The sequence below is a fragment of the Castor canadensis genome, chromosome 14 (genome assembly GCF_047511655.1).
Source record: "Castor canadensis chromosome 14, mCasCan1.hap1v2, whole genome shotgun sequence".
NCBI lineage: Eukaryota > Metazoa > Chordata > Mammalia > Rodentia > Castoridae > Castor > Castor canadensis.
Window position 1 is genome coordinate 25,785,629 of NC_133399.1, and position 23,453 is coordinate 25,809,081.

The following is a 23,453-nucleotide window of genomic DNA, read 5'->3' on the forward strand; positions in this document are numbered from 1 at the left end:
GTTCAAACCCCAGTCCCACAAAAAATAAATTAATAAAAAAAAGGAAACATTTCAGCAGTGGGTTAAAAACACAATCAGCGAAGCCAATACTTAGAGTCTTTGTGTTCTTGATTCCAGGTGATGAATCTTGGAGGTTTCTTTCCCTGGAATCTCTCCACTTTTGTGAATGTTCCAGATTTTCACAAAGTAATTTACAAAGCAGGAAACTCATGTATGAGAAAAGGACATGTCGTCTCCTATAGTCTGAATCTGATTTGCTCCACAATGGGTCATCAACTGTTGGGAGCCTGGTCACCAGTGTGGCAGTGTTGAGAGTGGGTGGAACCTTTAAGAGGTGGGGCCTAATAGGAGATTGTTGGATTGGCCCCTCCCCTTACTCTGGCTTCCTGTCTGGTGATGTAATCTCTCTGTTGAATTATCTGTCATGAAGTGATGCAGCCAAGGAAGCCCTCACCAGAGCCAGTATTACACTGTTTGTACTTTTAGACTGCCAAACTGAGTTCGGGTACTTTAAAAGTACCTGGCCTCAGGTGTTTTATTACAGTAACAAATATGGACTTAAACACCATTCCACTCAGTTATTTCGAGCTAAAATCATTGCCAGCTGGTCTGAATAATAAAACTAAGAAAAAAGGAATCAGGCTAGGCAGGGGATTCCCGAATTTTTTTTTATTATTATCAATCTCCTCTCCAAAAGCAATGAGTGTCCCAGAGAAATAAAAAACGAGACCCAATCTACAGCAGCCAGGTGGACTCAGGTGTCCCGTCCTCTCCAGGCCTCCCTGTCAACCTAACTTGATGAACAGCAGCAAGGTGGCAAGAATTCCTGGCAACTGAAACGGGAGAAGAAAGAAACATTGAGCCATTGCTGGAGACTTCTAAACCAGAATCAAACTGGAGTTATGGGAGAGAGGGAAAGGAACATCTTGGAGCCAGAAGGTGAGTTTTAAGAATGGCTGAAGATCTGTCTGGGCCAAACTGGGGCCACTCTGGTCCTGTTAGCATAGTGAATCCAGCATTGTTAGAGGGTGGAGCCCTTGTCATGATGTGTATCAGTCATTCACCCTCTGCATTGATCTTATGTGTTTCCTATAATGCCCTCCTCTAAACCCCAAGGACTACATTTCCCAGGCTCCCCTGCCTTTGACTTCCTATTAGACTTGGCCAATAGGAAGCCCCTCACCCTTTGACTTCCTGTAAGGTTTGCCCAATAGGAAGCACCAGCAGGAAATATGAGAGTGTGGAAGGAGATGGGTATTTCTTCTCACTCCTTCTCTTTGGTGTGTCTGAACTTTCCATGACACAACTGTGGGCAGACAGGCCTTCCTGTTTTCTTGTAATTTGCTTAATTGTTCATTATCAAAAGTAGGACATTGACGTCTCCAACTATTAATGTTGAATTGTCTATCCTGTCTTCAGTTCAATGAGACTTGCTTTATTAATTTTGGAGTTCTATTTTTAGTTGCATATATGTTCATATTTTTATGTTTATTTATATTTTATATTTATATTCATATATTATGTGTTTGGAATTATGAGTTTGTCATGTATTGACCCTCTTATTATTATAAAGTGTCTTTCAGCCTGGCAGCACTGGTGGCTCACATCTGTAATCCTAGCTACTTGGAAAGCTGAGATCGGCAGGAGTGAGGTTTGAAGTCTGCACAGGGAAATGGTTCTCCAGACCCCATCTCCAAAATAACCAGAGCAAAATAAACTGAAGGTCCATTTTGCAAAGCAGGTGCTCTACCACTTGAACTACACCTTCAGTCCATTTTGCTCTGGTTATTTTGGAGATGGGGTCTCGAGAACTATTTCCCCAGGCTGGCCTCAAACCTCAATCCTCCCAATCTCAGCCTCCCAATTTACTAGGATTACAGGCTTGAGCTACAGTGCCCAGTCAATACAATACAAAATGGTGTTCCTATATAGCCTTATTCTTTCCACTCTCCTTTGTGCAATGATTGTCATACAAACATCATCTTTATATATACAAACTCATCAACACAATTTTATAGCTATTTCCTTATGTTTTTGGTCTTGGAGGTCATGGGGTTTGAATTTAAGGCTTTGTGCTTGCTAGGCAGGTGCTCTATCACTTGAGCCATGCCCTGAGCCCTTTTTGCTTTAGTTTAGGTTTCAGATAGGGTCTCGATTTGGCCTGGGGCTGGCCTTGAATCTTGTATCCTGCTACCTCTACCTCCCTTGTGGCTGGGATTGCGGGCTTTTTTTTATTGAAATAAGGTCTTATTAACTTTTTTTCCCAGACTGTCCTTAAATTATGATCCTCCCATGCGTGCTTCCCAAGTGGCTTGGATTACAGGTGTGCATCACCATGCCTGGCCCAGTAATTTGTTTTTATACTATAGCTAAGTGTGCATCTCTTTGAGTTCATTCTATTTAGAGTTTATCTACTTCTTGAGTGTGTAGATTTATATTTAGTCATCTGATTTGGAAAGTTGTTGGCCATCATACCTTCAAATATGCTGCTATGAACCTTAAAATGTCCCACAAATGCTTGTGTGTTGAAGATGTGGTTCCCAATGCAGCAGTGTTCAGAGGCGAGGCCTTGACAATGGGGTTTGAACTCAGGGTCTGGCTCCTCCTAGGCAAGTGCTCTGCCACTGGAAGACTCTGACCTCATGAATGGATGAATCCATTGACAAATTACTACCTTAACAGGTTTGAGGGAGAAGCTTAGTTTAAACACCCAGATTTCTCTCTTTTTGCTCCCGGGTCATTGTGAAGTGAACAACTTCCCCTCCACCACGGACTTCCACCGTGATGTTCAGAGTCACCATAGGGCCCAAAGGCCACGAGGCCAAGTGACCTGGAAGTGAAAACTCTGAAACCATGAGCCAAAATGTGTCTTTCCTCCTTTTACGTTGATTTTCTCAGGTATTTTGTCACAGTGATCAAAAACTAAGGAACACAGATGCTTTCTGCCTTTTTCCTTTTCTCGTCTGCTTCTGTGATGTTTACTATACATATCCAGGATGCCCAGTGGTGACCCCTCCTCCCTAAACTCCAGTAATTTTTCATCACTCTGCTTTCTTTTTGTTCCTAAGACTGGATAATCTCCATGCATCTTCAGTTCAGTGATTTTTTTTTTCTTGACACGAGGTCTTGCTTTGTAGCCCAGGCTGGCCTCAAACTCATGATCCTCCTAACTCAGCCTCCCATGTGCTGGGATCACAGGTGTGTGCCACCACACCCAGATGATCGCTGATTCTTTCTTCTCTCTGCTTAAATTTATGGCTGAGTCTCTCTAGTGAAATTTTCATTTCAATTATTTTACACTTCAATTCTACAATTTCCACTGGTTCCTTTTAAAAAATAATTTCTAGGCTAGATATACATGTTAGTGGGACAGTGTCAGGCCCTGGGCTCCACAAATAACAACAATGATAATAAATCATTTTTTCTCACTCTTTTTTTTTTGTGGTGGGACTGGGGTTTGAACTCAGAGCCCACACCTTGAGCCACTCCACCAGCCCTTTCCTTCTTTGCGATGGCATTTTTTTCGAGATTGGGTCCTGCGAACTATTTGCCTGGACTGGCTTTGAACCATGATCCTCCTGATCTCTGCTTCCTGAGTAGCTGGAATTACAGGCATGAGCCACTGGCACCTAGCCTATCTTTGTGTGTGTGTTGCTGGGGATGGAACCAAAGTGCTTACCACTGAGCCACACACCCAGCCCCTCCGTTTCCTTTAGGCATTCACACATACTTGTAATAGCTAGTTTAGCATATTTGTCTTCTAAATGTCACATCTGAGCTTCTTCGGGGACAGTTTCGATATGTTGCTCTTTTCCTGGATGGTCCACTCTTTCCTGTTTTTCTGTATGATTTGAGACTTCTGGTGGAAAACTAGACATTTTAAATAATATAACACCACTATCCTGGAAATCAGATTTTCTGCCAGGAGTGGTGGTGCACACCTATAATCCCAGCACTCAAGAGGCAGAGACGGGAAGATCTTGAGTTCAAGGTCAGCCTGGGCTAAATAAGAAAGAAATCCTATTTCCCCTTCCCCTCCAGTTTTTGGTTTGGTGCTGCTGTCCCTGTTTGTTTGGTGACTTTCTGGTGCTAATTCTCTAAGTTCTGTATTCTCTGTTGTGTGTGAACGCTGAATTCTCTGCTTGGTTAGCCGAGTGGTTCAAAGGAGGGATTTTCTTTTTCAATAGGGAGGCCTGTCTCTGTGCTTAAACATTGGGCAATATTGGGCAATATTCTCCCAATATTTATTGCCTAATCCATTCTGTCCCTAACAGACCACATTTCATTCTATTGTTACAAGTCCAGGTTGTGTAAAAATCAGAAGCAGATTAATTGAAAAGGATTTCCCCTTCCTGCCTCGGTTTATGGATAACTATTTTCCTGCTGGCGTCGCCTGGGCTGGTCACTTGCTATGGTCTGAATAATATTTGTCCCTTCTGAAACTCATGTTGAAATCTGACTGCCCATATGGCAGTACTGGTGAGAGAGACTTTTTTTTTTTTTTTGACAGAGTCTTGTCTTGTAGCCCAGGCTTCCCTCAAACTTGTGATCCTCCCTCCTCTGCCTCCCAAATCCTTGGATTACAGGTGTGCACCACCAGGCCTGCCCAGGCAGGGCCTTTAAGAGGTGATGAGATCATTAAGTGGGATCCACGCCTTTCTTCTGAAAGTGATTTTGCTCTGGTGGGGCTGAACTAGTGACAGCAGTGCAGGTTGTTATAAAGTGAGACTACCTTTCCACTTTTCTTTTTTTTTTTGTTTGTTTCTTTTCTATTTTTCTTTTTGTTATCTTTTCCTTTTTTTTTTTCTTTTCTGCAGTAATGGATGTGGAACACAGGGCAAGCAGATGCTTTACCACTTGAGCCACTCCTCCAGTCATTTTTGCTTCAGTTATTTTGGAGATGAGTTCTCACTTTTTGCTCCCCAACATAGCTGGAATTACAGGCATGAGCCGCTATGCACGGGCTATTGGGTGTGATGGGGTCTCAGTAATTTTTTGCCCCAGTTGTTCTCAAACCTCCATCCTCCCAATCTCAGTCTCCCGAGTAGCCACCATGCCCAACTAGACCCCAGGTCTTAAAGGTTCCACCACCACCCAATAGCATCATGAGCTGGGGACCAATTCATCAATACAAGGACCTTTGGGGAACAGTCCAGATCCAAACCATGACACCTGTCTCAGGTATTCTGTGATAGCAACAGAAAATGGACTGTTGCCATTGTCAGAGATCTCTAGACAGGGTTCAGGAATGAGAAGAGTCTGGGTGAGGTGGCTCACGTCTGCAATCCCAATGACTCAGTAGGCAGAGACAGGAGGACTGTGGTTTGAGACCAGTCAGGGCAAAAAGTTAGTGAGATCTCCATCTCAGCAAACAAGCCACTTGGGGTGACACGTGCCTGCAATCCCAGCACTTGGAAGATGGAGGCGGGAGAATGGTGAACTGGAGGTCACTACATATAGTGACTTCAAGCCTAGCCTGAACTGTATAATGAGATGCTGTCTCAAAACAAAACAAAACACCAATAAAAAAACAAAACAAAATAAAAAACCCAAGCGCTTCTAAATGGCTTTTCCTAATACTCAGAATAAAAATCTAACTTTTCCCTGATGTCCACAGGCCCCCAAAAGATCCGCTTCAATCAACTTTCTGCCATCATCTTTCCATGCTATCCTCCTGGCTCATTCTGCTCCAGCCACAGTGGCCTCCCTGCTGCTCCTTGAATAAGCCACACTAATTTCTGCCCCAGGACCTTTGCACCATCTGCTCCCTCTGTCTTTCTCAAAACACATGGCTTTCTCCTACCTTCTAGGTGGCTGACCAAAAATGGTACCTCCTTTGGGGAGACCTCCATGATTTATCTCCCCCATCACCTTGGTTTACTTCCTTCCCAGCGAGAATTGTTTTTCCCAGGGCTGCGGATGGAACCCAGGGCCTCACACATGGTAGGCAGGTGCTCTGCCACTGAGCCACAGCCACAGCCTACAGCAAATATCTAACTGAAATAATTGCCATCCCTGCTTAATGTTCACTGCTGTGCTGCCAGTGCCTGGAACACTGTTAAGTACACACTTGGTGCTCAATAAAAGAGCTCAGTGAGTCTCAGAGAAACTGGGTCCTACCTGGATCACGGCTGCCCCCACAGAGACCCCGGTCAAGGCATAGCTCTGAGTCTTGGTTATTTTCAGGAGTTTGGAGAAACAGCCCTGTGGTCCAAATATCAGAGAAGAGCTGGTTAGACCCTCATGGACTCCTGGACTCTGTGGAGTCCACCACTCAGGCCTTTCGGACTCCCTCAGATTCAAAGAGGAAAGGGGGCAAAGCCCCAGGGACCTAGCTCCTTCCTACCTTCCTTTTTTGGTAGAACTGCAATTTGACCTCAGGGCTTCACACTTTCTCAGCAGGTGCTTGAATGACACCTTTTTTGTTGCTGTTGTTATTTTGGAGCTCGGGTCTTGCTTTTAGCCAGGCTGGCCTGGACCGCGATCCTCTCCATCTCAGCCTTCTTCATAACTTGGGGTGGTAGGCATGAGCCACCATGCCCATCTTCTCTTCTCTTCCCTTCCTTCCCCATTGTTTCTGTTGACTAAACCCAGGCCTCACGCAGGCTAGCACATACTCTCCACTGAGCTCCACCATTAGTTATTGCTCAGTGCTCTTTACATATGAGCAGGAGGGCTGCATTGCCTGTGTCCTCAGCACCTTCCCCGCCCCTTGCCTGCGTTTTCTCACTCACTCCCCACTGCCACCTCGCAAGGTGGGTCCTCTTCTCTCCTCCGGCTTGCAGCGAAGGAACTGATGCAGAGGGGTTAGGAGACTGGATGACATGGGCGGGCAGGCAGCTGCCTGGTGTGCATGTGGGAATTTCTGTTTCCCTTCCTGTGGCCATCCAGTGACTCCCTTCTCTGAGTCACCAGCAAGCTGGGCTGCCTTGAGCTTTTCATCATCACTATGTACTCCCCCTCCACACTCATGTAATAGTGTGATGAACTCTGACAACCCAGAAATGTATAAAAAACAAAATTCCTGGCCTCATGGGGCTGATGTTTGAGGGGAGCAGACAGGTAACAAGCCAAGTGTGGCAATACACACCTGTAATCCCAGCCCTTGGGAGGCTGAGGCAAGAGAATCACAAAGTCAAGGCCTGGGCTACATAGCAAGGCCTAGTCTCAAAAAAAAAAAAAAATCCCAACTCTGTCAAAGCCATGTGTTCTGGAGACAGTCACATCCCCCTGCCAAGCCTCAGTTTCCCCAACTTGTTTTTTGGTGGGACTGGAGTTTGAACTCAGGACTTTGCACTTGCAAAGCAGGTGCTCTATCACTTGAGCCACACCTCCAGTCCATTTGGTATGGTTATGTTGGAGATGGGGTCTTGCAAACTTTTGCTTGGGCTGTCTTCAAACTGTGATCCTCTCAATCTCAGCCTCCCAAGTAGGCAGGATTACAGACGTGAGCCACTGGTGCCCGCTCTCACTTTCCCCATCTGTGAAACGGGGAGGATAACCCTAGGGTTTGGATTTGGAATGTTCCTCCAAAGGCCATGTTAAAAGCTGTTCCCCAGCTTGGTGCTATTGGGAGGTGGTGGACCCTTTAAAAGGTGGAGCCTCCTGGGAGGTTTTAGGTCACAGGGGCAGGCGTATCTTTTAAGAGACTCTGGTCTCTTCCTGGCTCCCTTTCATCCCCTGCCATGAGGGGAAACAGACTTTTTCTCCACGATGTGCTCCTCCCCATGATGGGCTACTTTGCCACAGGCCCAGAAACAATTGGGGCAGCCAACTGACGACGGACTGAAGAAGCTTCTGAAAGCATGAGCCACAATAAACCTTTCCTCTTTTTTTAAGTTGACTACCTCAGGTATTTTGTTACAGTAACAAAAAAAACTGACTAACCCAGTCACCAAGTTATGGTATCAAAATGAACCAAGCACCAATGGCTGGCAGAATGGTTCAAGTGGTAGAGTGCCTGCCTAGCAAGTGTGAGGCCCTGAGTTCAAATCCCAGCACTGCCAAAAAAAAAAATCACCAAGTGAGAGTTGCTTTCTCTCTGCCCCAACTCCCTTTGCTGGGGTTCCCATAAATAGGCAATTTTTAGGAAAGTCCCCAGTCCTTAAGGTCTGTCAGGGCAACGCACAGAGGGATCTTGAGTTACCTTGTGGTGGATGACGTCTGGGGACACATTGCGCCCATCACAATGCATAGCCCCTAAGGACTTACAGCAGCCCCTGGGGTAGGTGTGGCCAGTTGTGATTTCAAAGGAAGAGCCAGAAAAATCGGTGTAGTTATTCACCCCACAGCACTTTAGCTGGGAAAAGAAGAAACGTTAAAGAGTGCTTTTCACAGAACAATACAGTAAGGAGAATAGAAACCATGGTCACCAAGGCCACTGTCCAGAGCAGACGCGATACTCTTCCAGGGTCTATGCTGAATGCCCTGACACCATCCTGTTGTGGGTCAGGACCTTCCATGGCTCCCAGCTCACTTGCGGTAAAAGCTATGCTCTTCACTGTGACCTACACAGAGCTGCACAACACGCAGCAGTCACCTCCCCATCCTCACCCCACCACACACTGTCATCTTTATTCTTCAGCTCCAGCCACAGGTTTTGTCACTGCTCCTTAAACACATGGAGCAAGCTGCAACCTCAGGGCCTTTGCACAGGCAGTTCTCACTTTTTTTCAAATGCTCTTCCTTCAAATACCTGCAGACTTCCCTTCCTTACTTCACGCAGGTCTCTGTGCATGCCATCAGGTCCTCGGGAAGGCTTGTCCTGACCATTCTGTTCTAAATTAGTGACAACTCCTGGGCTCACATGGCCCCTCAGTTGCACCTCTTGGTATCCATGGGGTTCCAGGATACCCTACGGTCACCCAGATCTGCAAATGCTCAAGTCCCTCATGTAATACACTGTCAGGTATTTTCTTTCTTTCTTTTGGTGGTACTGGGATTTGAACTCAGGGCCTCATGCTTGCTAGGCAGGTGCTCTTACTGCTTGAGCCACTCCACCAGCCCTTTCTTGTGAAGGGTATTTTCGAGCTAGGGTCTTGCGGACTATTTGCCCGGGCTGGCTTCGACCCACGATCCTCCTGATCTCTGCCTCCTGAGCATCTAGGATTACAGACGTGAGCCACTGGTGCCCGGCAGGATTTTTTTTTGTGTCCTATTTTGTCTTTAGAGCCCTGAATGGTGCCTGACACACATACTAGGTGCTTGGTAAATATTAGTTAAAGGAGCGTGTGAACGTAGGTGAGAAATCTCCACCACCTCAAGGTCAAAAAGCCAAACCCAGGATAGGAACAAGCATCCCTCCTCATCCCTTGCCACCTGCCAAGCTTGATCTTGAACCCACAGCAGCTCCCGGATGTAGGATTCAGATGGGAAACACTCCCTGCAACAGGCAGTGGCTTTGCCCTGCTTGACCTCAGAGGCCTCCCTCAACCACCTGCCCCCAGGACTTGGATGACACAAGGAGGCTGGTCTTTAAACACGTGCTGCTCCTGCCTCCCACCTATCAGGATGGTGATTATCAAAGAAACAGAAAACGAGCCAGGTGTAGTGATTCATGCCTGTAATCCCAGCACTCGGGAGGCTGAAATCTGGAGGATTGTGGTTCAAGGCCTGCCTGGACAAAAATAACTAGAGCAGAATAGGCTGGAAGTGTGGCTCAGAGGTACTGCTTTGAGTACAAAGCCCTGAGTTCAAACCCCAATCCCACCAAAAGAAAAAGAAACAAAAAACAATAATTAGTTAGAATTTAATGGGCACAAAACTGCATTTGGGATGATAGAAAGTTCTGGAGGTGGATGGAGGTGACAGATCACAAGAATATGAGTGTGAGTGTGCTTAACATCACCAGACCTGTGCATCTGGACATGGTTGAAATGGTCAAGTTCACGCTCTGTCTGTTTCACCAGGATTTCACACTAAAGTCACCTCACCTTCTCCATGACCAAGTTCCACTGTGCAGAGTAGTCATCTGGCTCGTTGTAACCCCTGTAATCCTTCCTCAGGGTCACCAGGTTGTGCTCCAGAACCACATCACGAACCTTTCAGATGAGACCAGAAGTGGAAGGAATTACCACAGAATAGCAAGGGTTATCACCCACAAGCGGGGTCTGTTTCTTGGGGATACAGTGGGGAAGTGGAAGTTCCATCTCTTTTCCGACCCTCAGCAACTGGGTCTGTGTTGGAAAGGGACATATTCAGGTTGCATTGGGGGACACAGGGAAAAGCGTGGGTCAGCCACCAAGCGCATCTGGTCCTCCCCAGCACTAACGGACGTGGATCACTGCTCTTTCAAATCGCCCCAGAGTCAGCTGCACCCACTGTTTGGCTGTAACTCCATTAAAGAATTGAGTATATAGAGCCAGGCATGGTGGTTCACGCCTGTAATCCCAGCTTTTCGGAGGAGGTTGAGACGGGAAGATTGTGAGTTCTGGGTCAGCCTGGGCTACATAGCAAGACCCTATGTCAAAGGAGAGGGAAGAGGGAAGAGAGAGAGAGAGAGAGAGAGAATTGAGTATCACCTTCACTAACTGCCTCTCTCTCTGCACACATAAAGGAGAATTTGAATTTTCAATTTTTTTAAACAAAAGCTTACATTTTTTTTCCCTGCAGAGGTGATACAGTCCTATCTATCTTCAAAACCAAGAAAGCCCAGCAGAAGGGTAGAACATGAAAAGTCTCTTCCTCCCACCTCTTTCTGCCAGCTAAAAAAGATCCTCCCACTTCCTAGCAGTGACTATTCCTGCCTCCTGTGTCCCCAAAGAGACTCTGGATGTGTGTCACAGTGGATTCTCTTTTTGCACTTCTCCATCTCGTCTGAGGCTGCTCTCATTGTTCCAAGTCTGGCTGTTCCTAACAAGGATGGGACGTATTCTCGGCGTCCTGTCATTTCTGAGCACTCTGATGCGGCTTCCAAAGGTCACCAAGTGAGGCCATCTGTCACCTATCCCCTGTGAGCAGCCCTCCAACAATGGCTGATGGGAGGGGTGGATGGGTACCCCGGTTCCCTTGCCCCTCACCTGGAGTGGAACAGTGTAGACACAAATCTATGCTGGGTCCTGGAAAACCCCAGCTGGACTGAGCCCAGTGGCCACAGTGACATCCTTGTGGCTATCTGCTTTCCTCAGTGTACTTCTGACCTCTATAAGGGCATCCTTATAAACCATGTGTCTTTAAATGCCCTGAGGATGTCACAGTGTATGCCCTGTATGCAGGGGCCAGTGGCTCACGCCTGTCATCCTAGCTATTCAGGAGGCAGACATCAGGAGGATCCCAGTTCAAAGCCAGCCTGAGCAAATAGTTCGAGAGACCCTATCTCAAAAAAACCCTTCACCAAAAAGGGCTGGTGGAGTAGCTCAAGGTGTAAGCCTTGAGTTCAAGCCCCGGTACAGCAAAAAAAAAAAAAAAAAAAAAAAAAAAGAAGTACAATTATAATATACTAATAAATTTAAAAAAAAAGAAAGAGAAAAAAAGTGCCTTGAAGGAACAGTGAATGACACCACTCTACCCTACACTCCATCTCATGCACTTCTCCTTCCTTGCTTCTGGGTGTATAGGACTCCACTGTGTGGGTGTCTCGTAACTCACCTGAGCACTAGGCCTTTTGTCATCTTTTGCACACCATGGTGTGACGTATGTCACTCTGTCACAGCAAGTAAATCCTTGGTGGAGTGGCTCGAGTGATAGAGCGCCTTCCTAGCAAGTGTGAAGTCCTGGGTTCAAACCCCAGTACCGCCAAAAAACCTGGACTATCCTCTGGCAATTCCTAGAGATGAGACTTCTGAGTCAAAGTGCTCAAGCTTTTGTCTTTTTGATGGGTCTTGTGAACAGTTTTCTTTTCTTTTTGGGGGGCACCTTACACATGCCAGGCAAGTGCTCTGCCACCGAGCCCCATCCCCAGCCCTCAAGCCCTTTTAAAAGCCCAGCCAAGCTCACGCTTTTCCTGTTATGTCCCCCTCTCCCTACAGGAGACATGGGCCCAGTGACCACGGCCTTCAGAGGGGAAGGCTGAGGCTCTGGGCTTTCCCCCTATCACTGGCTGATCCAAGGGCCCAGATCGCCCCATCACCGGATCTCCTGGATGGAGGGAGGTGTGGGTGCCTGGGGGCGGGGCTTAGTGATTTCTCGCCCTTTCTATTGGCTAGTGGGGAGGCTGGCCATGCTTACAATTGGGAAGAAGGCCAGGACCACGGAGGCGGCAGTGACTTCCACGATGATGATGACAACCATGAACAAGAAACACTGGAAGACACAGAGGGGGACAAAAGGGGGCTGGCAGCCTCCTCTGCCGTGTCCCTGTCCCTGCACTCCACTCCCCATCCCATTCTTTCGGTTTGGAAGAACTCGTATCTGGAGTAGGAGAGGGGAGGCTGGGGGCGCGGTATTTCCAACACATTGGGAGGCCATGGATGCCGGCAATGGGTGCTTAGGGACGGTGCTACTGCACCCCCATTTTTTGGAGACTTAAAAGGGTGTGGGGTTGACCTGATGTGGTGGCTCACATCTATAATCCCATCTACTCAGGAGGCAGAGGTTGGGAGGACTGAGGTCAGAGGCGGCCCGGGCAGACAGTTACTGAGACCTCTCCTCATCTCAACCAGTAAGCCAGGTGTGGTGTCGCATGTCTGTAATCCCAGCTACAAAGGAGGCAGCGGTAGGAGGATCACCCTCCAAGGTTGTCCTTGGGCAAAAATGGGAGACTCTACGTGAAAAATAACTAAAGCAAAAAAGGGCTGAGGGTATGTCTGAAACAGTTGAGCACCTATCTAGCAGGTGCAAGGTCCTGAGTTTAAAAGACTGTGGGTAGAAAGCAAGGCTGGTGGAGCGGCTCTTTAAGAAGGAAGATGAGGGGAGCAATTAGAGGACTGAAGAGGACACCAGTTAATGCGGGGAGGAAATAACTGGTTTCGTTTCCTTTCTTCTTTTTTTCCTTCCTGCCTTTCTTTTTTGGCAGTACTGGTATTTGAACTCGGGACCTTATGCTTGCTAGGCAGGTGCACTACCACTTGAGCAATGTCTCCAGCCCACTGGCTTAGTTTTCTGATAAAATTCATATGCGTTTCTGGTCATGACAAACAGAAGCAGGAAAAAGGAGTGGACATGCCACCCAGGGTCCCACTGCCCACCAGGGCACATCTAGGGCCAGGACTTAGCAAAGTGATTTAAACTGATGGGACAGAGAGGAGTTCCCCTGTGTGGCTGAGGTGTCAAGACTACAGACAGGCCTCAGGGGGTCCAAATCCTCTGGGGTCCACCTTGAATCTCCCCAGTTCTCATTCTGGGTCCCACCCTTATTTCCCCCCACCCCCGCTGTTCCTCCCACAGACACCAGAGGGCGCATGTGAGCACAGGAGTCAGGGCCTCCCTCTTCTGCTCAGAACCTTTCCTGGCTCCCAAGACCGTCAAAGGCGTCTGAGAGAGGTCTTGGGAGGCTTTCCAAGGGGACAGGTCCTCAGGGTAAAGGGTGAAGCTCATAGAATTGTCCGGTGGATTAGATGTGGGGTGTAAGAGAGAAGGGTGTTGGATTCCTCCAACATTGATCACAGTGTCCACAGTGTCCCTTCCACAGAGGGAAGGGAAAATGATGTATGGTGGCCACAGGGTTTAGTTCTGATTGAATGAAGGCATTCAGAAAGGAAATGAGGGGTTGGGGCTGCAACTCAGTGGACAGTGCATGCCTAGCATTCTCGGAGAGGCCCTGAGCTCCACCCCCAGCACTGCAAAAATAACTACTTAAATAAATTTAAAAAAAAAGAAAATGACAGGGAACAGAGCTTCGTTGAGGAGGAGGATGGAGGAAAGGGATTTTTAAATAATCAAGATCATCTATGAAAGCCAGTCATACTGAGTCAGATGTGGTGGCCCACACCTGTAATCCCAGCATTTGGGAGGCTGAGGCAGAATCTCAATTTCAAGACTGGCCTGGGCTACAGAGTAAGACCCTTTCTCAAGAAAGAAAAAAAAAAAAAAGCCAGATGTGGTGGCTTAAGCCTGTAGCCCTTGTTAGTTGGGAGGCAGAAGTCTGGAGGACCATGGATTGAGGCCAACCTGGGCAATAAATTCACAAGACCCCATCTCAACTAGTGGTTGGGCACTGTTATACATACTTATCATCCCAGCTACTTGGAGAAACACAGATAGGAGGATCGTGGTCTAGGCTGGCGGTGTATAAAAGCAAGACCCTATCTCAGAAGTAACCAGTGCAAAAAAAAGGGCCGGTGGTGTAGTTCAAGTGCTAGAGCCTTGCAAGCACAAGGCCCTGAATTCAAACCCCAGTACCGCAAAAATAAAATAAAATAAAAATAAATAAATAAAAACGATGATCTATGTTCTAAGAGATAATTAGAATAAGATTCTCTGAAAATCTCCCCTCCTTTTTTTTTTTTAGTAGGGCTGAGGTTTAAACTCAGGGCTTCCAGTTTGCAAAGAAGACAGCCTGCTCCTTGAGCCAGCAGCTCTGGTTATTTTGGAGATGGGGTCTCAAGAACTATTTGCCTGGACTGGCCTCAGATTGCCATCCTCCCGATCTCAACCTCCCACATAGCTAGGATTACAGGCGTGAGCCACCAGTGCTTGGCGAAAACTCTCCAAATTTAAATAGAATTTTGCACACACAATGGAGGAAGGCAAACAATATGCGGGAGGCAGATTAAACCTATGATGGGAAAATCCACTCAGACAAAATTCTGAGGGGCCCATCACACAGAAATGAAATGGTAGTGGGGAAACTGAGAGCTGGCCTGTTGGGAGCTATTAAATCAAGACTTTGGTGGGAAACTCTGCCACATGCCAGAGTTTTCTTTCCACATGCACTTTCACATGGACTTGTACATTTATGCTGATTATGACCAACTTATGTCACAAAGGACAGGCACATGGGACAAAAGAACAGAACTGTGCACCCAGAAGGGACCCAAGAATAATGAAACTAATTTGACAAAGGACTGGATGGGCCATTCAATGTGAGGGACACTATGTCACCTGACTGTGGAGAAAAAAAAAAAAATCAAATCAGATCCCAACCTCACACCACACACACAAACTCTCAAAGACTAGAGAGCTGCAAGTCAGAAAGCAAGACTTAGCATTATGGAAAGAAAATCTAGGAGAATAAAATTTATGGCGTTGGGGAGGGAAGGAATTAAAGATAAGATAATCATCAACGGAAAGATGGGTGTGTTGGTTGCTGTCAAGCAAGACACCATGAACACAGTTAAAATAGGGAACACAACCAGGCATCGGTGGCTCATACCTGTAATCCCAGCTACTGGGAGGCTGAGATCAGGAGGATCATACTTAGAGGTCATCCTGGGGAAATAGTTTGTGAGACCCCATCACCAAAATAACCAGAGCAAAACGGACTGGAGGTGTGGCTCAAGCAGTAGAGTTCCTGCTTTGCAAGTGCGAAGCCCCAAATTCAAACCCCAATCCTACAATAATTAATCAATAAAATAAAATAGAGAACATGGAGTGAGTGTCCCTGCAATACACCAGTGAAGGATCTGTATGTTTTGAGGCAGTTTTGGGTTCTGTGTGCAAATCCAACTTACAAACAACAGCGTGCCCCTGCTTTCCTTAGTGGTTCCATACCACCCGGCAAGGCCAAGCAGAATCGTGATGCACCCCATAGCCAGGAACAGGTAGCTGAAGTGAAAGAGGTGCACGGAGGCCACCCCGAGGACTCTCGTGAGGGTGGCCCCTCCATACTTGATGCCGAGGCCCAGGCCAATGAGGATCATGCCAGACACCTTTGGAACAGAAATCAGGGAGGAGAAATGTGTTAGGTGAGTACAAGTGGAACTCTCCCTGTGCGGGAGGGAGAGACAAGCAAAGGTGAATAAATCCAGCAGAAGTGCTAAAAAATGATAACACTTGGTGTTGGTTACAGTGTGCAAACAGTCTCATAAGTTGTTGCCAGGGAACAAGCTTATTTTAAGATGGTGAGATGGATGGAATGGGTGGGAGGACACTTGGCAATTCATAACTTAAAAAGTTTTTTCCTCCTTCTGGGCACTGGTGGCTCATGCCTGTAATCCTAGCTACTCAGGAGGCATCAATCAGGAGGATTGAGGTTTGAAGCCAGCCCAGGCAAATAGTTCATGACAGCCTATCTCAAAAATACCTAACACAAAAAAAGGGCTGGTGGAGTGGCTCAAAGTATAGGTCCTGAGTTCAAACCCCAGTACCAAAAAAAAAAAATTAAACATCAAAAAAAAATTGGGGACTAGGGTATAGCTCAGAGGTAGAACCTGTGCTTAGCATGTGGGAGGCCCTGGGTTCAACTGCAGCACACACACACACACACACACACACACAAATTTTTTTTAAGAAAGGTCCTCCTCCCAGCCTGCGCAAACGACTTGAATTTCCACAGGATTTGATTTAGAGCCACATATATTTGGGGGTACTGGGGTTTGAACTCAGGGACTTGCACTTGCCAGGCAGGCTCTACCACTTGAGTCCCTCCCCCACCCCGAGAGCTGAGCTTTCCCATCCCTGATCTGGGGTCCTCAAAACTGCACAGTCTGTGCTGCCTCCCCAGCGCTGGGTGGATCTGAGCCTCCGCCTGTTCCCAGCATGCCCCTCTCCTGTCAGCCTGCCCTACATCTCTCCTGCCTCCCTGGGGACCACAGGTCCTGATGCCAATTTAGATCAACTTATTTCTGTCTTTCACGGAGCTGGCTGTGGAGGAAGGGTGCAAGGTCCCAGGGCTTGGGTTGTGACATACTTACAGCCATGAAGCCATTGAGTAAAGACAATAGTTTCTTCAGGAAAGAATACGGGGTGTGCATTTCAGCCATGTTGGCCAGATGGGGGGTTTGGATATTTAAGTCAGCATCTTCCTAAGTCTCTGGCCTACTATTTCCCAAGATGTTACAGGTCTTGGGGGGAGGGGCATCAAAGTTGACTTGCTTTTCCCCTCTGTCCCCTGGCTGCTGGGTGGCCCTGGGAAGCAGCTGCCCTTCCTCAGCCACAATCCTTTGTCACATCACAATTGATGCTGGAGCAAGGCTCTCATGGTGCCAGGGAAACAGGTATCCCAAACTGTCCTCCCCATCCTCCAAACAGGCCACACTGGAGGTGGAGAAAAGACATGCTGTGCCAATCTGATACCTGCTAGATAGATGTCACCAACGCCCTGCGGGCAAAGAGCTCAACACTGACCATTTGTTTAATTGACATTTGCAGCTAAACTGGGGGAATCCAAGGGGACAGGTACCTGGGATGTCCTGCTCATAGCTGTGTCCCCAAGCCAGTTTCAGTGGATTCTCAAGAAACCAGTGTGGCCAGGAGCCAATAGCTCACACCTGTAAGCCTACCTGCTTGGGAGGATGAGATCAGGAGGCTCACAGTTCAAGGCCAGCCTGGGCAAATAGTTCCGAAGACCCCATCTCCAAAATAACCAGAGCAAAATAGGCTGGAGGAGTAGCGCAAGTGGTAGAGTGCCTGCTTTGCAAGTGGGAAGCCTTGAGTTCAAACCCCAGCCCCACCAAAAAAATGGATTGAAAGTCACCACCAGGCAGGAATGTAGCCATAAGCCACTGTGCATGCCAAGCCCCAGCCTATAGCAACCCACCCTTCTTTTTTTTTTAATTTATTTATTTTTGGTGTTCTGGGGTTTGAACTCTGGGCCTTGCACCTGCCACACAGTTGCTCTACCACTTGAGCCACTCCATCAGGTCTTATTTTGCTTTAGTTACTTTTAAGAGAGGGTCTCACATTTTGCCCAGGGCTGTCCTGGACTACAATCCTTCTACCATAGCCTCCCATGTAGCTGGGATCACAGGTATGCACTACAATGCCCAGTTAATGGACTGAGATGGGTCTTGCCCAGGCTAGCCTGGAACTGAGATCCTCTCATAGGCATGAACCACTATGCCTCACCTCAACCCATCATTCTTAAAGGATTTCAGAGAGGTCAAGGGACCTGCCTGAGGCCACACAGGAAGCAGGATCAAGGACGGACTTTAAAGTCTCAAGGGTGACATAGTACAGGAACCTGTGAAGATAATCCTCTCCTCTCCTTAGAGGCCTGTTCTGCCCAATTGTCCTTGAGCTACAGGCCAGTGAGTCACTGGGTCTTTTCTTTCTTTCTTTCTTTCTTTTTGTGATAGTGGAGTTTGAACTCAGGGCCTTTCACTTGCTAGGCAGGAACCCCTGGTAGATCCAGAACTGAGACATTAATCAACCAGGCCACGAATTGACCAGACTGCTTAATTATGCGTAGCTCTTGTCCCCTGACCCAATTCTTCCTCTATTTAAACTAGTTCGTGCTGGTACCCCAAAGATAGGCTAAAATGCTTATGAGAAGGGGAAAACAAAGAAGGGTGAGACAAGACTGGGGTGCAAGGGAGCATGGGATCCAGGGTGCAAGGAGTGTGGATAAATCCTGGGGCAAAGGATGAGGGGGGAACCGGTTCCCATGGCTCACGCCTGTGATCCTAGCTACTCAGGAGGCAGAGATCAGGAGGATCTCCGTTCAAAGCCAGCCTGGGCAAATAGTTCGTGAGACGACCCATTCTCAAAAAACCTTCACAAAAATAGGACTGGTGGTGTGGTTCAAGGTGAAGACCCTGAGTTCAAGCCCCAGTATTGCAAAAAAAAAAAAAAAAGAAAGCCCCAGTATTGCAAAAAAAAAAAAAAAGAAAGAAAAGAAAAAAGAAAAAAAAAAGATGAAGTGGGAAAATGAGGTCCGAATGGAAAGCAGATGGCTGCGTGAACTGGACAGCAGGGGAGGAGAATGCTGGGCGTGCTGCTGGCCACGCCCCACTAACCACGCCCACCAATAGCCACGCCCACCAGGCACCTCCCCCTCGAAAGTCTCCGCCCCGGACAGCTCAGCCCTCTAAGCAGTGCCATCCCTGGGCAGGCCTCTCCTCCGAGGCTCCGCCCCTCGGAAGCACCGCCCACTCCGCGGCACCACCCCAGCTGCCCTGCAAAGCCTCAGCTCGGATCCCAGCCTCGTGCGTCCCCTGGCGGCCGTCCGCGGGAGTGCGGCCCCGCATGCTGCAGCTGGGCACTTGTGGGAGCCCCTTTCCAGATGTCCCTGACTCTGACATCTCCCCTCCAGAGGCGTGCACGTGTGTCCCGGCCCCTCAAAACCGCCGTTTGGCCGGGTCAGCGTGAGACAATTCACACCACCCCCCACCCGCCGCAAATCCCGCCCCTCCCCCACTGAATTGATAAGAAGAGACAAAATGCAGTAATCGGGCGACTTACAAATGCAAGACACTTGTCAGCAAGCATGCAGAAAACCAGGGCGATCTATCTGTAATGGTTCAAAGGTTCTAGACGACAGACCCTTGCAGTGTCGCGACAGACGCAGTAAGAGAGGATCTCGAAGTGCCATTGTAGAACTAATAGGAGAGTCACTTCCTTAGTAACAGAATGCAAGGTGAATTGAGATGTTTATTTTTCCACTCTGGCTTCAGCTTCCTTATATTTTAGATCTTTTTTTAAAAGCACGATTTCCAGCCAGACTATAGACTGGTCCACGTCTATAATCCCAGCACTCTGGAAGCAGAGGCAGGACTGGGTGAGATGGTGGCTCAGATCCAGTCTGGATTAGGAAGTAAGGAAGGAAAGTGAAAAAAGACACTATCCAAGAAAACGTAGTTGTTTGTTGTTTTGGTTTGGTTTTTTTCTTTTTCTTTTTTTTTGTTTGCAATATTGGGGTTTGAACTCAGGGCCTATACCTCAAGCCACTCTGCCAGTCCTTTTTTGTGAAGACTTTTTTCAAGATAGGGTCTCATGAACAATTTGCCAGGGCTGGCTTCAAACCGAGATCCTCCTGATCTCTGCCTCCTGAGTAGCTAGAATTACAGATGTGAGCCACCGGTACCTCGCTTTTTGTTTGTTGTTTTTTGATAAGGATTTCACCATATAGCCCAGGTTGGCCTGGAACCTCCAATCCTCCTGCCTCAGCTTCTCCAGTGCTAGAATTACAGGTGTATGCCACCATGCCTGACTGGAAAATGAAATGTCTTCAATGCAAACACACCTAGAATATTTATGTCAACAACTCATGTTGCTTTATAAACTCTCCTTAAATACATGAATTTGTTGTTAACAGCAACAAGGACCCAGGTGGATTTAACAGGAAATGAATGAGACCTAAGCTTGCCCCTGTCCTCCAGACATCTGTTCAGCTGGAGACACTGAGAAATTCATGGGTTTTCAGGCCACAAAACCTGAATCTACCCCTGACGGAGGGTATTTCATGGTTTAAGCTATTTTAGCCGGGCGCAGTGGCTCATGTCTGTAACCCTCGGTACTAGGGAGGCAGAGATCAGGAGAATCAAGTATTGAAGTCAGCTGGAACAAAAGTTCTTGAGCCCCATCTCAACCAAAAAAAACTGGGAGCAGTGGCTCAAGTCTGTCGTCCCAGGCATGCAGGATGTGCAAATAGGAGAATCATTGTCGAGGCTGGCCTGGACATAGTGGGAGACCCTATTAGAAAAATAACTAAGGATGGCTGATGGAGTGAAGCAAATGGTAGAGTGCCTGCCTAGCAAGCGTGAGGCCCTGAGTTCAAACCGCAGCTCTACAAAAAAAAAAAAAAAAGGAAAGAAAATAAAATAACTAAAGCAAAAAGGGCTGGGAGTAGACCTCAAGTGCTACATTGCCTGCCTGAAATCACAAGGCCTTGAGTTCAAATCCCAGTACTGCCAAAAAAAAAAAAGAAAATATCTTAGTAGCAATTACTGGAAAAGAAGGGGACAAAGTAGAAGCCACCAGCCGACAGAAAAGTCAGGAGCACACACAGGAGCATAGTGGTACACACCTGTAATCCCAGTTACTCAGAAGGCAGACCCAGCACTCCCATCCCATCATTGCCAATTCTGCCAGCTGAACACACAAGTAACTAGGACATTTGGCACCTCTTATGGCTCAGTGGGACCTGTACCAGCCCCAGATTCGACCCCTTTACGCTTGTGAGCTGCAGGGCTGTCTAGGAATTGCTGCTACAGATTTATTCAAATGTTCATTGGCCAAGAGTTGCTAGACTTTTCTTGAAAAGTGGTAGAGAATAAATATTGTAGCTTTGGAGCTCACACCATGCTTGTCAGGACTCTGCCAGAAAATAAGCAAATGCAACATGCAAATATATGCAAATGAATGGCATGGTTGTGTTGCCATAAAATGCCTAAAATATAAAACATTTTGTATACGGAAACAGTGACAGAGCTGGGTGTGGTGGCACTGGGCGTGTCATCCCAGCACTCAAGAGGCTGAGACAGGATGATCACGAGTTCAAGGCCAACCTGCGCTGGGAACTAGTGGCTCACATTGGTAATTCCAGTTACTTGGGATTGCAAGTAATCATCTGAGATCAAGAGGATCGCAGTTTGAGGCCAGCTGGGACAAAAAAGTTCCCAAGACTTCACCTCAACAGAAATAAGCTGGCGGTGGTGGCACGGACCTGTCATCCCAGTTATGGTGGGAAGCTTAAATAGAAGGATCACAGATAGAGCTGACCCAGGCAAAAAGTGAGGCCCTATTTCCAAAATAATCAGAGCAAAAGGGCTCAAGTGGTACAGCAACTGTGAAGTCCTGAGTTCAAACCTCAGTACTGCCAAAAAAAACCCAAAAAGGCCTAAGAGTGTGGCTCCAGTAGTAGAGTACTTGCCCAGCACTGCGAAAAATAAAAATAAAACAAAACAATGTAGCAAGAAGTACTCAAAGACATGTACATCAATACTTATAGTAGCACAGCAATAGGCAAAAGCTGGAAACGACTCAAAGTCCACCAACAGATGAATAAGTACACAACTTGCAGTCCACTCATACAGTGGAATATTAGTCAGCCATTAAAAGTAACAAAGTACTAACACATGTGACAAGTTGAATGAACCTCCAAACCATGCTGCCAGAGGACAAAAACCAGACATGAAAAGCCACACCCTGCATCATTCACTTTTATCTTGTAGCATGCCTGCCTACTATGTGCAAGAGCCTGAGTCTGGTTCCCAGCACTTTAAGCTGAAAGCACACATTTCTCTTTAATTTAAAAGAAGCACTTTCAGTTTCTCTTTGGCATAGGCACTTTGGGGCCATTGTGAAGTAAAATAAAGGTCTCAAGCCCTGTGATATTGTCACAGCTTATCTGGTAACCCAGATGCCTACTGAGTGGCTCTTGGGTGGGTGGTGAATATAGCATGATACCACAATCCTCGTCATCTCTGCCCCCTGAGTAGCTAGGATTAAAGGTGTGAGCCACCAGTGCCTGGCCCAGCTTGCTCTTTGAGATAGGGTCTCTCTAACTTTTTTGACCAGGCTAGTCTTGAATCACAATCCTCACATCTTCACTTCCTGCATTTATGACCATTTTATGGATAAGACACCTGAGGCCTGAGGGGACACAGTGCCTGTCAGCTCACCAAGTGAACAGCTGGCAGATCCAAGGCTTTTTTTTTGGGGGGTGGGGCTGGGATTTGAACTCAGGGCTTCATGCTTGCAAAGCAGGAGCTCTGTCACTTGAGCCACAACTCCAGTCCATTTTGCTGGTTATTTTGCAAATGGGATCTTGAGAACTATTTGCCTGGATGGGTCTTGAACCTCAGTTCTCCTGATCTCAGCCTCTCAAGTGGCCAGAATTACAGGTGTGTTTTACTAGCGCCCAGCTCCAAGTTTTTTATTTTATTTTTTTTAAAGACAGGGTCTTGCTATGTGACCCAGGTTGGCCTGGAACTTGCAATCCTGCCTCTCCAGTACTGGGATTACTAGGTGTGCACCACCATGCTAACTCCAGAGACTTTTTTTTTTTTATGATATTGGGGGGTTGAACTCATGGCTTCATGCTTGCTAGGAGGCGCAAATATTGGCTTGAGCCAATATTTGAACCAAGTGCATCTCCTCCTTATCATCATTCACTTCTGCTAAAATGTGAATTTCCCAAGCAGATTCCCTGGCAAATCTTCCGGACTGTCTCATTGGCCAAAACATGTGTCCTTGTGGTTTGCTGGTGTCACCCACCTGCCACTGTGCACTTGGCTGTATGTAGCAAGTCGGTTACTGGAACACAGACCCACTGCTGGGCCAGAGCTCTGAGGTTCAAGGTCAAGGGTCATTCACCAGCCAAGCATGACAGGTGGGGACACAGTGCCTGTCACTCACTTTCTTTCTTATCGGCTCCTGAAAACCTGCAGTAACCTGCATCGAACCTGTAGCAAGTTGAGAGATATATTTTTCCCTTCAAACTGAAATCAGCCTAGCTGGTTGAATCCACAGGATTTTTAATAAGAAATAGGCTGGCCTGATGGTAAACTTGAAATGCTTAATGATGAGGGATTGGTCCAGGAGCGCTGCCTCTGCAGACCTCTAGGGGGCGCAACTCCCATAGGAAACAATGTAACGGCGCCTTATGGCGCTTGGAAGGGCTTGCAGTCCCCACCCTTAGGGAGGTGCAACCATTCCGTCTATCTGTGGAAGGCTGGCTTCGAACCACGATCCTC

At 47.4% G+C, this 23,453-nt stretch overlaps 1 protein-coding gene across 2 annotated transcripts; it reads right to left on the reverse strand.

Moving 5' to 3' along the window:
* Positions 1-661: 661 nt before the first annotated feature.
* On the reverse strand, positions 662-19,349 carry Tspan16 (tetraspanin 16). Of its 2 annotated transcripts, XM_074053422.1 has the most exons (7): positions 19,219-19,349; positions 15,549-15,746; positions 12,166-12,240; positions 9,933-10,040; positions 8,147-8,299; positions 6,121-6,204; positions 662-833 (listed from the first exon to the last, which is right to left on the reverse strand). In XM_074053422.1, exons 1-7 carry the CDS (start codon positions 19,243-19,245, stop codon positions 786-788), a joined length of 693 nt encoding a protein of 230 aa, XP_073909523.1. In that variant the 5' UTR covers positions 19,246-19,349; the 3' UTR covers positions 662-785. The 2 variants fall into 2 exon arrangements, with proteins under 2 accessions (XP_073909523.1, XP_073909524.1); XM_074053423.1 differs by lacking the exon at positions 12,166-12,240.
* Between the last annotated feature and the right edge of the window lie 4,104 nt (positions 19,350-23,453).